Here is a 16,735-nt window from a genome sequence, read left to right on the forward strand (position 1 = left end):
TCGATCGGGTGCTTACAAATCAGGATCCCAGATTTGAATTAGGATGTGTAATCAGGGTGATGCTTGACCTGCTCTGACTGGTCAAGTTTTCATAGCTCGGTTATATCCAAGCCTGGTTCTCTCAGTAGGCCAAATCCTGGTCAGTTCTTGAGTGATCTCACCACAACTCTCCCTGCCCCTCAAGACTTAGGTCAGGTGTTATACCTGACATATCATCCCGAGCTGGCCTAGTTATACCCGGGCAGGATAAAAGGCATTACACGAAAACAAGGTCAGGGAATCATAACCGTCTGTCAGAGAATAACTGCTATATGTCAGGAAATATTCCAATGGTCTATGGTGATCTGCGAATGAAATCTTCTTCCAGTCCACAAGAGGGTGCTACGCATCCTCCATCACCAAACAGGTCCTGACACCCGACATTCTCTGACATTAGTCAGGCTCGAGAGGTATGCACTGTCATATAAAAAGGGAGGTTCTATTCCTTGAGCAGGTACGTTCTCTCGCACATTCGCACTCATCTTCTACTTTTCTTTCTTCTTCGTATACTGTTCTTCTGGGGGAAAAGTACCAGACTTGAGTGTGCCGGGGACTTTTTCCCTAGTTTCTAGCCTCTAACGTTCTGTGTGCTTGTCTGAGTGCGCGCAGAACTCAAGTACCGCCGTTCGTCAGTACCACGTAGGGGTTCGTCCTCGAGGGTACATACGATAAGGGTGTCATAGTTGCCTCTCCGTCAACACCAGCGATAGCTTATCCGGTCTTCGTCTGACTCAGATTCTGGACAGGATCAACTACCAACAATGATTATAGAGGAAGCTGGATTGTGTGAAATGGAGATGATGAAGAAATGGAGGAAAGGAATGTGAGGATCGCGGAAGAAGCAAACTCATCATGGCACAATGATATCACTGCGTGGACGATGACACAGAGATAAAAAAGGCAAGAGCATGGGACAACTGGAAAGGTGAAAATCCTCGTGGTGCTGGCAACAAGAAATTAACACCTTACCGGTAATGGATACCAGGTCTCGCATTGTATGTTAAAATTTTGGCAGAAACCATATTTAAAATCAAATTTTGTAAGAACTCAATGATGCAATTAAATAATTTGATAAGACAGGTCTTGAACAAATTGCAAAATATGAGATGAGCAAATTTGAGTTCATGGATCATAAGTTTCTTTTGTCCTTCAGTTTACTTTCTTTTGCTCATAGATTCTCTAACAAATCTGGCAATCGAATCTTTGCACAAGCCATTAGAGGTTTGGCTTTGAAGAGGCTCATCCTTTCCTCCGAGAGGTCGATGCCTGTCTCATCAATAGGTAAACTCCATTCGAATGCTTGAAGCACCCTTCCAACCAACATGTAGGTCATTGCCGTGCCAAGCTGAGCTCCCATGCATTGTCGACGCTCGGTGGTAAACGATATCATTCGGAGACCTGGCTCTGCTAACTCTACCTCTTGGTGTCCATCCATAAAGTGTCGGCTCGGATTGAACTGGGTCGGATCATCCCAAACCTTGGGATTTCGTCCGAGTACAGCTCGACCCAACAACACCATGCTCGCCTTGGGGATGAAGTAGTTGGAAACGACCGCGTCATCGATGGATACGTGAGGGAGGTTGAAGGGTGCGATCGAGTGGAGATGAAGGGCCTCGCGAGCGTATGCCTTCACATAGGGGAGTCGAGCAAAGTCAGATTCGACTACTAACCGCTCCTTGCCGACAACCCGATCCAACTCCTCAACAGCTTTTCGCATGATGTCAGTTTGTTCTAGCAAGTGTGTCTGTAACACCCACTAAGCTTTTAAGATAAATATGAGAATGATGAATTTGCCAAAGAAAAATATTAGTAGAATGTTGAACCAAAAAGAAATAAAAAGAAATAAAAATAGGGAGTGGTCAAGGATTGAACCTTGAACCTCTCATGATGTAAATGATAGGATTAATGGGTAATAACCAGTTGGGATAGGAATGATATATTGATAGCAAAGGAGGGAAACTCATGATAAGGATGAGAGGAAAAGCTAGCCAAAAGAAAGCAAGAAAAGAGCAAGAGAAAGGCAACTTGCCTTCCTTCTTTTCTCTCCCTCTTCCTCTCCCTTTGCCGTGACCTAAAGAGGACAATTAAGGGGATTCATTCCCCCTTGTTTCATCATGAATGATGAGAACAAATAAATAAATAAAATAAAAAGAAAAAAAAAGGGGGCTAAGGGAGAAGGAAAGCAAAAACCAATTTTGCTACCTCTTCCCCCTTAACATAAAAGGGAGCATGTAAAGAGAAGATTTTATTTTTCTCTCATTTCTCTCATTCTCTCCTCTCCACCACCGAGAGCCTCAGCCCCCTCTCCACCATTTTCGGCCCCCAAAACAAGGTTCCTCCTAGGATACAAGGAAGGCTACCAAGGGAAATCAAAGGAGGAGAACAAGAAGAAGAGACCCTTTCTTCCATCACCACACTTTAGAACCACAAGCGAAAAGGAAGTAAGTATCCCCTCACCTGTGGTACAAGTGGTTTTAATGTGTTTTTTTGGATTTTATGAGGATTTTAAAACCTAGAAACAAAGTTGTGAAAATTCGGCCAAAGAAAGGACTTGTTGATCCTAGGAATGTTTAATATAAGCCTTGATTCATGATAATTTTTCTATGCTTTGTAAGGTTTTCTCTCATATTTTTATATATATGTGATGCTAGATTAGAGATGTACCTAACCCTAGAGTTTCGGCCAAAAAGGTTTTATAAGGGCTAGGGAATTTATTTGTTTACCTAACTTGCACAAAACCCTCTAAATAAATGGTTAAGGAATCCATTATTGTTTTCATACTTGAAGGTTACTTGAAACCAAAAGTACCCCACTCACAAGTTTCGGCCAAGGAAGGGTTTAGGGTTAGGAAGACTTTGAATTTAAACTCACCATGTTTATATGATAGAATATAGAGTTTCTTAAAGAGTTGCATGCTTGTATGTTGATAGAAACTCATGAACATCACTTTTAATGTTTCGACCATGGTAAAGTGGATGGTTTAGAATAGCTTAAACAGATTTTTTTTTAACATGCTCAAAACCTCCATGACAATAAGATATGAAAGTTGTTTGATGCTCCCATGCTTAATTAGAGTATAGGAAAATTGGTTGCATGATATATGATAATTATGACCACAAGGGTCCTAGCTTGTTTGTGAACCAAACTTATATGTATAGTTTCTTTGATATTTTTGCCATCAAACTTGTTTAGGTTTTCCATACTTTAGGCCACCTAAAACCTAGTTTAAAGACTTGGAAGGTTTCAACCAAACATATGCTATGAGATAAAGAAAGGAAAAACCTAGGAAACCTAAGACACAATTTAAATGTATGCTTATAGTGCTTGACTTTTATACATGTTATGAAATGTGTTATGACTTTCTATGCTTTTATGCCATTTGAACAAATTCCATGCTTGATGAGGTTCGGCCATGTAGGGTTTAAAGACCTAGAAACCTTAAAATTTAGACCTCATGTGTTAAAGATGCTTCTTATGAAATTGAGATAACATGTTGATTGTATTCACATGCTTATATATTTAACTATGATTCAAATGGATACCTTAAAGTCTCGGCCATGAAGGGATACATGCCTTAGAAACCCTAGAACTTACATTGAACATGCTCATGTCACTCTCCATGGAATATGAAATGTAGAAAGCTAAAAATTCACATGCTATATGTTGTTAGTGACCTAAATTGATGCTAAGGGAAGTTTCGGCCATGACCACTTGTATGATGCCATTTATAAATTTATACATGATGTTAGAGTAAGTTCACATGCTTGTATGCTTGCTTGAAAACCTAAATGAGTACTTGTAAGTTTCGGCCATGACATAATTTTAAGGGCTTAAAGGATTTAGGAACTAACTCAATTGTGCTTACCATATTCCTTGAAACAAATGCTATAAATATGGTTAAGGTTTCCATGCTTTATGTCATTTAGAACCTTGTTTCACACTTGTTAAGGTTCGGCCAAATGAGGTTTAAGGACTTGGAGAACTTAGAGTCCAAGTAAATCTTGTTTATAATACTTCCTATGAAAATGATATGTGGATGAATTAGATTCTACATGCTTGGATGTTGTTTAAAACCTGAATTGGCACCTAAGAGGGTTTCGGCCAAGATAAGAACCCAAAGGACTAGGAAGCTTAGTACCCAAATTAATCATGTTACATTGTTCCTTATGATTGGATGAGCACATGATACACTTTTATGCTTAGACATGTATGCTTGTGAGCTATACAAGATGAGAATTTCTACGATATGTTATGAGTTCAAAATATGCATGCTTTATGTTATGATATGTGGGTAAATTTTACATGCTTTGATGATATGATATGAGCTGAAAATATGCATGCTTATGTTATGATATGTGGTTAAATTATGCATGCTTTGATGCTATGTTTAGTGCTTAAAATATGCATGCTTTCATGATATGCTATGTGGTTAAATTATGCATGCTTGATGATATGCTTTATGCTTAAGATATGCATGTTTTTATGATCTATGCCTAAGTGATGCATATTGTTATGATATGATGTATGCCTAAGTGATGCATACTTTTATGGTATGATGTATGCCTAAGTGATGCATACCTTTATGACATGATGTATGCCTAAGTGATGCATACCTTTATGACATGATGTATGCCTAAGTGATGCATACTTTTATGATATGATGTGTGCCTAAGTGATGCATGCTTTTATGATGTATGATATGTATAAGTATGACATGTACTTTACTTTATATGGCTTGTACCAAGGGTGGGCTCCATAAGCGCCCCGGGGTCGATGGAATAAGACTCGGGCCTCGTTAGGGATGGGCTCCTAAGTGCCCCTAGGTCGATGGAGTAAGACTCGGGCCTAGTATGTTGCCTTGTAGGGTTCAAGACTTGCTACCTTGGACCTACATAGGTTGCGCGCAATATGTAAGTGGTACATAGCCGGGATCCCCTTTAAGTTGAGATTATGTTCAAGTATATATGTAAGAAGAAATGGTTTTAAAGATCATGAGACATACACATGTTTTTCGGATACATGTTTTTCAAAATCATATTGCATATACCTTATGATGATTTATGATATGCCATGGTTAGATATGATTATGTTATGTTCCATGATATGTCCATGTGTAGGATATGCCATGACTCCTTATGACGATATGCCATGATTAGATACGATTATGTTATGCTTCATGCTATGCTTTACGCTATGATATGCCATGACTAGTTATGATTTCTTCATGTTGCATGATATGCTTAAAAGAGTATGTTACATTATGTCATGACTAGTTGAAATGATGCCATGTTGAGACATTCTTTGATTATACTATGATTTTCGGTTTTAGTGAGTAGGAAAGGAACGTATTGAGGCATGAGTGCTCACAGCTTACTGTCCTTGTACCACAGATAAAGGAAAAAGTTGGATGAGCTAGAGGAGCAGCAGGAGAGGTAAGGAGATGTGTGTGGCAGTGGCTAGGCAACCAAATAAGAACCTGTTTTAAAAAAAAAAAAAACTTTTAAAGAACTATGCTTTGGTATCATGAATTGTAATACCGTATGTGTGACTTGATGTTATGTTTCTACTAATTTTGATATCATGTTATTGAGGCCATGATAGTGTAGTTCGGATTTGATGAAAGGGAAAACAAAAGAAAAGTTTTTATTAAACTAAGAGAATTATTTTAAGTCTTCCGCTGTTTTAAAAAAAAAAAAAAAAAGAAAAATTTGTACATAGAGTATCGTAGCCCCGTCCCTTAGGGTTAGCAGGGAGGGTGGGCGTTACAGGTTGGTATCAGAGCCAGGTTTTTGCCAGCTCACTACACACACATCAAGCCTCCGACCTACCGCTCCAAGTAAGAATGTTTATGCTTAATTTTCATGTTATATGACTTATGCTTTATTTTTCTTCCTTGTTATATTGCCTATACTTTATTTTCTTTGCTATATTGCTTATGCTTTATTTCCTTATGTTATATTGTTTGTCACTCTATTCTTTATTTTTCCTTATGTTGCTTATGCTTTAGTTTCATGTTTTGCTTGCTTATGTTTGATGCTTTATTCTATGCTTTTAGTTATAATTTAGATTAGGATTACATATTAGTAGGTTAGGAATAATACCAGAACAAATAGATAGAAACAAAACAGTACGTTAGATTGGCTAAAAAAAATGATAACCACTTACACTAGTCTATTTGTCATTATTTAGATAAACATGGTTAGGACACGCAATGGCCGAACCGAGGGGACAGTGACTCCACCATACCTGACACAGGTAGTCACAAACCTCCAGCGTCAGATCACAGAACAACAGCAGCTGATCACTACCTTAATGGGTCAGCAAGGCAACCCAGTTACCCCACCGGCGGAGTTAATAGACCGCGCCAGTGCCCCCGGCAGCCCCTACTCCGATGGTCCGACAAGAGGCCTATCTGATTCAGTGGCAAAGGCTTAAGCCGGAAGCCTTCTCGGGAAACTGCGAACCATGGGATGCGCAAGCTTGGCTCAAGACCGTGGAGAGCATAATGGAACTACTGGACTGGCCTGAACACGAGAAGGTCAAATGCGCGTCGTTCTGCCTTACCGGAGATGCCCGGATGTGGTGGGACCGAGTAAAGGCGAAAAGACAAATAAACCAGATGCAGTGGACGGATTTTGAGACAGAGTTCTTAGAAGAATTCTTCCATATGTAAGTGACCAACAAGCACTATGACGAGTTCACCGAGTTCGCAAGGTGATCTAGTTAACGAAGCTGTCAAGAAGTTCAACCGCCTAGCACGTCTGTGCCCAGAACTGATAAAAAAGAAAGGGTCCGATTAATGTTAAAGATGCTCCGACCGAGATACCTCTGAACATAGCCGATGGAGTTAATAGACCGCAGATCGCAGAGGAGCTGGTCAGCGATTACCGAGCACTACCAGAAAGCAATGAACGAGGGCAAGAACCAAGCACTGACCGGAGGAAAAAAATCGCACAATACCAGAACCGGCTGGAAAGGAAACTCAAGTGGAAAGAGGAAACAGTGGAACAACACAAAAGGTGGTCCGGCCAATAAGCAAACCAAGTACCCTCAGTGTGCCACATGTGGAAAGATGCATTCTGGAGTATGTCTCCTAAGCACCAGAAAGTGCTACAACTGCGGAAAGGAAGGACATTTGGCAAGAAATTGCCCTACTCAGTCTCAGGCACTACCTCCGCAGAACAACCAGGATAGGAGTACCCCCGCACATCTTCATCAGATGCAAACTGCCATAGAAGGGACTTCGATCAGCTAAGGAAGATTGGAAGCCCCTCCCATTATGACGAACGCCAGAGTCTACTCTCTTACCAAGGAAGACGTGGCGAATGCCTCTACTGTTGTCACAGGTCAGCTACTTATTTACAATCAGTATGTTGTAGTATTATTTGATACTGGGGCAACACACTCGTTCGTCTCAATATCTTTTATGAAGAAGCTAGATATACCACCCCGAACTCTAGAGGACACATTCTTAACAACCTTACCATCCGGGGAGATTATGCCATCGGACCATATGCTGCAAGCAGTACTCATTCGGATCGCAAACAGAGAACTCTACTGCGATCTGATAGTACTTGATATGCAGGATTATGACATAATACTGGGTATGGATTTCCTGAGCAACTACGACGCTTCAATCGAGTGTCGCAAAAGGAAAGTGATTTTCTGACTCGAAACTGAACCAGAGTTTGAGTTTTACGAGGAACCGAAAGGAACGGAGAAGTTATTGTCATCTATTAAAGCACAAAGGATGTTAGATAAAGGATGTATGGGGTTTCTAGCACACGTGGTTGATACCAATCAAGTCAAAGACCCGAAGCTAGAAGATGTCAGGGTAGCATGTAACTATCCAAAAGTATTTCCTGATGAACTACCAGGGTTGGCCCCTGACAGAGAGATAGAATTCGAGATCGAATTGATTCCTGGTACTCAGCCAATTTCAAAAGCACCTTATCGTATGGCTCCGGCTGAATTAAAGGAGCTTCAGGAACAGTTATCCGAATTACTCGACAAGGGACTTATTCGTCCTAGTCACTCTCCATGGGGAGCTCCAGTGCTGTTCGTAAAGAAGAAGGATGGGTCTATGCGAATGTGTATAGACTACCGAGCGCTGAATAATGTGACAATCAAGAACCGGTACCCACTCCCACGGATCGATGACCTGTTCGACCAACTGAAGGGTGCGACCGTTTTCTCAAAGATAGACCTACGATCCGGTTATCATCAAGTGAAGGTGAAACCAGATGATATACCAAAAACAGCATTTCGAACCCGATATGGACACTATGAGTTCATAGTTATGCCTTTCGGAGTAACCAACGCTCCTGCAGTATTTATGGACCTGATGAATCGGATATTTACGGCATATCTTGATAAATTTGTAATCGTCTTTATTGACGATATACTTATCTACTCGAGAACCCCAGAAGAACATACTGAACACCTGAATACTGTACTACAGATCCTTCAAGAGAAACAATTATATGCAAAATTCTCCAAATGCGACTTTTGGCTTGACCGGGTAATATTCCTAGGTCATGTCATCTCCAAAGATGGAGTTATGGTGGATCCAAGCAAAATCGAAGCTGTAAATAACTGGAACAGACCAAGGAATGCCAGCGAAGTCAGGAGTTTTCTCGGGCTAGCAGGCTATTACAGGAAATTCGTAGAGAATTTCTCCAAAATTACAGCCCCTATGACAGCCCTCACCAAGAAAAATACAAAGTATGAATGGAAAGAAGCTTGCGAGAAGAGTTTCGCAGAATTAAAAAGGAGACTGACCAGTGCTCCGATTCTTACTCTCCCGGAAACCAACAGAGGCTTCGATATTTACAGCGATGCTTCCATCTCAGGACTTGGAGCTGTACTCATGCAAGACGGCAAAGTCATTGCCTACGCTTCTAGACAACTTAAAGAGCATGAGAAGAATTATCCCATTCACGACTTAGAACTAGCAGGCGTGGTCTTCGCTTTCAAAATATGGAGACATTATTTATATGGAGCTCAGTGTAAGATTTATACTGACCATCAGAGTCTAAAATATTTCTTCACACAAAAATACCTTAATATGAGGCAACGCCGATGGCTCGAGCTAATTAAAGATTACGACTGCGAGATTCTTTATCACCCAGGAAAGGCGAACAAGGTGGCCGATGCACTCAGCCGAAAGTCCAGTGCCACCTGATGTAGCTATTTTAAAGTTCGAGGACGAACTTTTTATGAGGTACGGGGTACTGTAACACCCACTAAGCTTTTAAGATAAATATGAGAATGATGAATTTGCCTTAGAAAAATATTAGTAGAATGTTGAATGTTGAACCAAAAAGAAATAAAAAGAAATAAAATAGGGAGTGGTCAAGGATTGAACCTTGAACCTCTCATGATGTAAATGATAGGATTAATGGGTAATAACCAGTTGGGATAGGAATGATATATTGATAGCAAAGGAGGGAAACTCATGATAAGGATGAGAGTAAAAGCTAGCCAAAAGAAAGCAAGAAAAGAGCAAGAGAAAGGCAACTTGCCTTCCTTCTTTTCTCTCCCTCTTCCTCTCCCTTTGCCGTGACTTAAAGAGGACAATTAAGGGGATTCATTCCCCCTTGTTTCATCATGAATGATGAGAACAAATAAATAAATAAAATAAAAAGAAAAAATAAAAGGGGCTAAGGGAGAAGGAAAGCAAAAACCAATTTTGCTACCTCTTCCCCCTTAACATAAAAGGGAGAATGTAAAGAGAAGATTTTATTTTTCTCTCATTTCTCTCATTCTCTCCTCTCCACCACCGAGAGCCTCAGCCCCCTCTCCTCCATTTTTGACCCCCAAAACAAGGTTCCTCCTAGGATACAAGGAAGGCTACCAAGGGAAATCAAAGGAGGAGAACAAGAAGAAGAGACCCTTTCTTCCATCACCACACTTTAGAACCACAAGCGAAAAGGAAGTAAGTATCCCCTCACCTGTGGTACAAGTGATTTTAATGTGTTTTTGGATTTTATGAGGATTTTAAAACCTAGAAATAAAGTTGTGAAAATTCGGCCAAAGAAAGGACTTGTTGATCCTAGGAATGTTTAATATAAGCCTTGATTCATGATAATTTTTCTATGCTTTATAAGAAGGTTTTCTCTCATATTTTTATATATATGTGATGCTAGATTAGAGATGTACCTAACCCTAGAGTTTCGGCCAAAAAGGTTTTATAAGGGCTAGGGAATTTATTTGTTTACCTAACTTGCACAAAACCCTCTAAATAAATGGTTAAGGAATCCATTATTGTTTTCATACTTGAAGGTTACTTGGAACCAAAAGTACCCCACTCACAAGTTTCGGCCAGGGAAGGGTTTAGGGTTAGGAAGACTTTGAATTTAAACTCACCATGTTTATATGATAGAATATAGAGTTTCTTAAAGAGTTGCATGCTTGTATGTTGATAGAAACTCATGAACATCACTTTTAATGTTTCGGCCATGGTAAGGTGGATGGTTTAGAATAGCTTAAACAGATTTTTTTTTTAACATGCTCAAAACCTCCATGACAATAAGATATGAAAGTTGTTTGATGCTCCCATGCTTAATTAGAGTATAGAAAAATTGGTTGCATGATATATGATAATTATGACCACAAGGGTCCTAGCTTGTTTGTGAACCAAACTTATATGTATAGTTTCTTTGATATTTTTGCCATCAAACTTGTTTAGGTTTTCCATACATTAGGCCACCTAAAACCTAGTTTAAAGACTTGGAAGGTTTCGGCCAAACATATGCTATGAGATAAAGAAAGGAAAAACCTAGGAAACCTAAGACACAATTTAAATGTATGCTTATAGTGCTTGACTTTTATACATGTTATGAAATGTGTTATGACTTTCTATGCTTTTATGCCATTTGAACAAATTCCATGCTTGATGAGGTTCGGCCATGTAGGGTTTAAAGACCTAGAAACCTTAAAATTTAGACCTCATGTGTTAAAGATGCTTCTTATGAAATTGAGATAACATGTTGATTGTGTTCACATGCTTATATATTTAACTATGATTCAAATGGACACCTTAAAGTCTCGGCCATGAAGGGATACATGCCTTAGAAACCCTAGAACTTACATTGAACATGCTCATGTCACTCTCCATGGAATATGAAATGTAGAAAGCTAAAAATTCACATGCTATATGTTGTTAGTGACCTAAATTGATGCTAAGGGAAGTTTCGGCCATGACCACTTGTATGATGCCATTTATAAATTTATACATGATGTTAGAGTAAGTTCACATGCTTGTATGCTTGCTTGAAAACCTAAATGAGTACTTGTAAGTTTCGCCATGACATAATTTTAAGGGCTTAAAGGATTTAGGAACTAACTTAATTGTGCTTACCATATTCCTTGAAACAAATGCTATAAATATGGTTAAGGTTTCCATGCTTTATGTCATTTAGAACCTTGTTTCACACTTGTTAAGGTTCGGCCAAATGAGGTTTAAGGACTTGGAGAACTTAGAGTCCAAGTAAATCTTGTTTATAATACTTCCTATGAAAATGATATGTGGATGAATTAGGTTCTACATGCTTGGATGTTGTTTAAAACCTGAATTGGCACCTAAGAGGGTTTCGACCAAGATAAGAACCCAAAGGACTAGGAAGCTTAGTACCCAAATTAATCATGTTACATTGTTCCTTATGATTGGATGAGCACATGATACACTTTTATGCTTAGACATGTATGCTTGTGAGCTATACAAGATGAGAATTTCTACGATATGTTATGAGTTCAAAATATGCATGCTTTATGTTATGATATGTGGGTAAATTTTACATGCTTTGATGATATGATATGAGCTGAAAATATGCATGCTTATGTTATGATATGTGGTTAAATTATGCATGCTTTGATGCTATGTTTAGTGCTTAAAATATGCATGCTTTCATGATATGCTATGTGGTTAAATTATGCATGCTTGATGATATGCTTTATGCTTAAGATATGCATATTTTTATGATCTATGCCTAAGTGATGCATATTGTTATAATATGATGTATGCCTAAGTGATGCATACTTTTATAGTATGATGTATGCCTAAGTGATGCATACCTTTATGACATGATGTATGCCTAAGTGATGCATACCTTTATGACATGATGTATGCCTAAGTGATGCATACTTTTATGATATGATATGTGCCTAAGTAATGCATGCTTTTATGATGTATGATATGTATAAGTATGACATGTACTTTACTTTATATGGCTTGTACCAAGGGTGAGCTCCATAAGCGCCCCGGGGTCGATGGAATAAGACTCGGGCCTCGTTAGGGATGGGCTCCTAAGTGCCCCTAGGTCGATGGAGTAAGACTCGGGCCTAATATGTTGCTTGTGAGGTTCAAGACTTGCTACCTTGGACCTACATAGGTTGCGCGCAATATGTAAGTGGTATATAGCCGGGATCCCCTTTAAGTTGAGATTATGTTCAAGTATATATGTAAGAAGAAATGGTTTTAAAGATCATGAGACATACACATGTTTTTCGGATACATGTTTTTCAAAATCATATTGCATATATCTTATGATGATTTATGATATGCCATGGTTGGATATGATTATGTTATGTTCCATGATATGTCCATGTGTAGGATATGCCATGACTCCTTATGACGATATGCCATGATTAGATACGATTATGTTATGCTTTATGCTATGCTTTACGCTATGATAAGCCATGACTAGTTATGATTTCTTCATGTTGCATGATATGCTTAAAAGAGTATGTTACATTATGTCATGACTAGTTGAAATGATGTCATGTTGAGACATTCTTTGATTATACTATGATTTTCGGTTTTAGTGAGTAGGAAAAGAACTTACTGAGCCATGAGTGCTCACAGCTTACTGTCCTTGTACCACAGATAAAGGAAAAAGCTGGATGAGCTAGAAGAGCAGCAGGAGAGGCAAGGAGATGTGTGTGGCAGTGGCTAGGCAACCAAATAAGAACCTGCTTTAAAAAAAAAAACTTTTAAAGAACTATGCTTTGGTATCATGAATTATAGTACTGTATGTGTGACTTGATGTTATGTTTCTACTAATTTTGATATCATGTTATTGAGGGCATGATAGTGTAGTTCGGATTTGATGAAAGGGAAAACAAAAGAAAAAATTTTATTAAACTAAGAGAATTATTTTAAGTCTTCGGTTGTTTAAAAAAAAAAAAATTGTACATAGAGTATCGTAGCCCCGTCCCTTAGGGTTAGCAGGGAGGGTGGGCGTTACAGTGTCAAGTAACAACCACTCTGCTGTGTTTGAGGGATTGTCCACGGCGGCATACATAAACTCCTGCAAAAAATAATGTCTTTGATAAGAACAAATGTTCATAATTAATTTTATGAAATTACCGTTACATATGTTATATTATATTATATTATATTATATTATATTATATATAGTTGATTCTTAGTTCAATATGAAGTATACACATAAATAGAATATGGGAGTAAATGAGAGTGTTAATGTGGATACAGCAATATATACGGATGATAGACTAGATAAAAATAAAATTAAAAAAAGGTCATAATTGTATCTATTGAGAAAAATTTCAAAAAATAGAATATTCTAATTAGGGAAGTATGACAAACATATACAACCATAAAGGAGGATAAAAAATTTGATTAGAAATGATTAAATATGGTAAATTTTATTTAGATATTTATAAGGATATAGTAAAAATTGGAATCTAATAATGTATGATGACGTAAGAGGATCACCATATATATAAAATTTCCTTATTTTTCCATAAAAATGATTTTTTTGCTATAAAATAATTCAAATTTAATTTCCTTTAAAATAATAATAATAATAATAATATATCGTTCATCCTTACTGCGCATTGAGCTTTAATTTCCTCAGTGCTGAGCATCGGCTTGCCGGAGTCGTCGGCGAGGGAGATCATGACGTCGAGAAGGTCTTCCACCTCCTTCTTTTCTCCGCTCCGCCACTTCTCGATCCTTTCATCGATGATTGGATCATGGTACTTGCAGATGGTGCTCGCCGCCTGCTCGGCTATCCTCTCATGGCCTTCCAAATCCAGGCATCTCAGCCACGGCAGGAAGTCCGACGGGCAAAAGGCGTAGAGCACCGACAGCATCGAGAACGCCGCCTCCACATGCTCCACCTCCTCCTCTCCGGGGCCTTGGGGCGGGCCGCCGGCCCCGAAGTGCCTCACCCCGAACATCATCCGCCGGATCACATTCCCGTCGTAGTACCTCATTGCCAGCCGAATATCGACGACGCCGCCGCCTCCGGCTAAGCACAGGTTGCGCAGGTACCGAGTGAGGTGGTCAGCCTCCTCGGCCCGCGCCGCCGCCAGCCAGCGCAGCCTCGCGCTGCTCAGCACCTCGGACGCGATCACGCGGCGCATCTTCTTCCACTGCGGACCCAGCGGGCTGAAGATCACCGAGAGGAAGTTGCGGCTGGAGTGCTTGGTGGCCACGGTGAGCGGCCGCGATGCAAAGTTGGCGTCGTGCCTCTTGAGAAACTCTCACGCCAGCTCCGGCGAGTTGACGACGACGACGTGGGCGCTCCCCAGGCGTATACAAGTGATGTCCTTGCCGTCCGCCTCGGCCATGACCCACCGAAAGTGAGGCCCGTGCCGAAGCAACGGGATGAGGCTGCCCACGAGGGGCCACGGGGTCGGGCCTGGGGGAAGCCGTTTGTCTCGTTTCCTGAGAATCGAGAAGAGGCAGGCTGCCAAGAGGAGGGCAACGGCAGCGCCAAGGAGTCCGGTGGTGGCGGCGGCGCCGTGTGGCTGAGGCCTGATAGATAAGGTCAAGCTGAAAAACATTGTTGACAAAGTTTGTATTGTAAAGGCTAAATCACAATCGGTGATGGAATGCAACATTTGAATATATATACTCATTTAGCATGCATTTAACATTTGAAATGGATTTCTTAATCTTTATTTTACAAAATTATCGCATCTTCTTCCAACCTTGAGAACCATGTTCATTTATTTTATTGGAATAATATCTCCAACATACAAAGCACAGATCTCTTGGACCACTTTTTTAATGGTCCAAGAGATGTGTCACTTATATTTACAGTTGGATCGTGGTCATGATCTAACCGCAAATGGTTGGGATTTTTTCCTGGGTTCATCGTCCCCACCAGGTTATAGTTTTTGTTCAGAGCGGGCGGGCGGCCGAAGGTCGCCCGAAGGCCTCCGGTGATGGATAAGTGGTCAGGTTACTGAGCGCCGAGCGAGGGTGTCCTCCGGACGGCCTTCGATCGTCCTCTCCGAACAAAAACTATAACCTAGTGGGGACGGTGAACCCAGGAAGGGATCACAACCATTTGCGGTCGGATCGCGACCACGATCCGGCCGCAAATATGAGTGGCACATCCTCTGCACCACAAAAAGTGGTCCAGGAGATCCTGCCTCATAAACACACAGTGTAAACTATCAAGTTTAGGTAGTACAGTAGTAAAGGCATCTCTAATAATTAGGATTCTACACGAACTTATTTTATGATCCCTGATTTTGTTTGAAAGTAGAAAATATGGTACCTTGAGCAGTTAGCTCTGATGTTGACCCCGTGAAGACTCTGGGTCAGTAAAAAAATTAGCTCCAAATAGTCCTACGTGTCAAAGAGAACATTAGCAACTGAGCCAGGGAGGGGTCTCTGACACAGGCACTCCGACGCTCAAGTCAATGACCGATCGAGTAGAGAGCAATGAATAGTAGCAAAATGAACAATGGATGTGAGTGCCTAAAGTTGCTTAGCCTCAAGTACCTGCGCATGTAGATGGAGATCTCCTTTTATAGTGTCACTGTTCCTTTGTGCCCAAATCTTGATGCACTTCCAAAAAAGGAATGACAATAAAGATGCTCTGATGCCTTTCCCAAAATTGACCTATAATCTCTACGCTTTACAAGGTGGAAGCTTCTGGTTTACAGCTTGCATATGAAATATTCTCCATCCTCTGTAGAAAAAAATGTCAAAAAGGAATATTAGGTCATTGGGGTGAGGGGCCCTTACTGCACGTGGTGATGCAACGGGTGGCCCAATTGGGGACCTTTAGGCGGTAGAGTAGGAGGAGGAACTCGATGCTCGGGGCGGTGACAGAAGCAAGCGCCTATACTTCTTTTTTTTCGAACGGATTGAGCTTCTTCAATATTGATGTATTTGGTCGACCATTCGAGCAGATGGTTGAAGTCCCTTGGTGGTTTCTTAATGAGGTATTGAAAGAAATCACTATCCATGAGCCCTTGAGAGAAGGCGCTCACTAAGATCTCCAGGGTGATCGAGGGAATGTTCATGACCATTTGATTGAACTTTTTGTTGGGTTTTTCGGGCCGTAAAAACCACTTTTTGCGTTGCGGAAATCCCGAAACCCCCCGCCACCGGATCCGTGCGAAGAATAAAATTTCGTAAAACTTCGAGTATGAGTTTTCTAACCTAGATCTACACTAGATCTACAAAGGAGAAGAGTTTACCCTTGATGCAAAGCCCTTCGCGTAATCCCGCTCGTCCAAGGTTCGCCGGATCTCGAAAGTATCAAAGTAGATACTTCTCTATGTGTATCCACACGAACAAATGATAGAGAAACCTAACAAAAGGTGTGCTAGCACCCTTTGAAAGATTCGGCCAAAGAGGAGGAGAGGGAGAGAAAAAAGAGCTTGAGGAAGAAGAAGATGGAGTTACAAAACAAAATTGAAACTCCAC

At 40.4% G+C, this 16,735-nt stretch overlaps 1 protein-coding gene across 1 annotated transcript; it reads right to left on the reverse strand.

Moving 5' to 3' along the window:
- Positions 1 to 1,188: 1,188 nt before the first annotated feature.
- Positions 1,189 to 14,430, reverse strand: LOC121972572 (phenylalanine N-monooxygenase-like). The gene is made up of 3 exons (XM_042524224.1): positions 13,894 to 14,430; positions 13,287 to 13,349; positions 1,189 to 1,783 (listed from the first exon to the last, which is right to left on the reverse strand). Exons 1-3 carry the CDS (start codon positions 14,428 to 14,430, stop codon positions 1,208 to 1,210), a joined length of 1,176 nt encoding a protein of 391 aa, XP_042380158.1. The 3' UTR covers positions 1,189 to 1,207.
- Positions 14,431 to 16,735: the final 2,305 nt, after the last annotated feature.

Source organism: Zingiber officinale, chromosome 4A (assembly GCF_018446385.1).
Source record: "Zingiber officinale cultivar Zhangliang chromosome 4A, Zo_v1.1, whole genome shotgun sequence".
Lineage (NCBI taxonomy): Eukaryota > Viridiplantae > Streptophyta > Magnoliopsida > Zingiberales > Zingiberaceae > Zingiber > Zingiber officinale.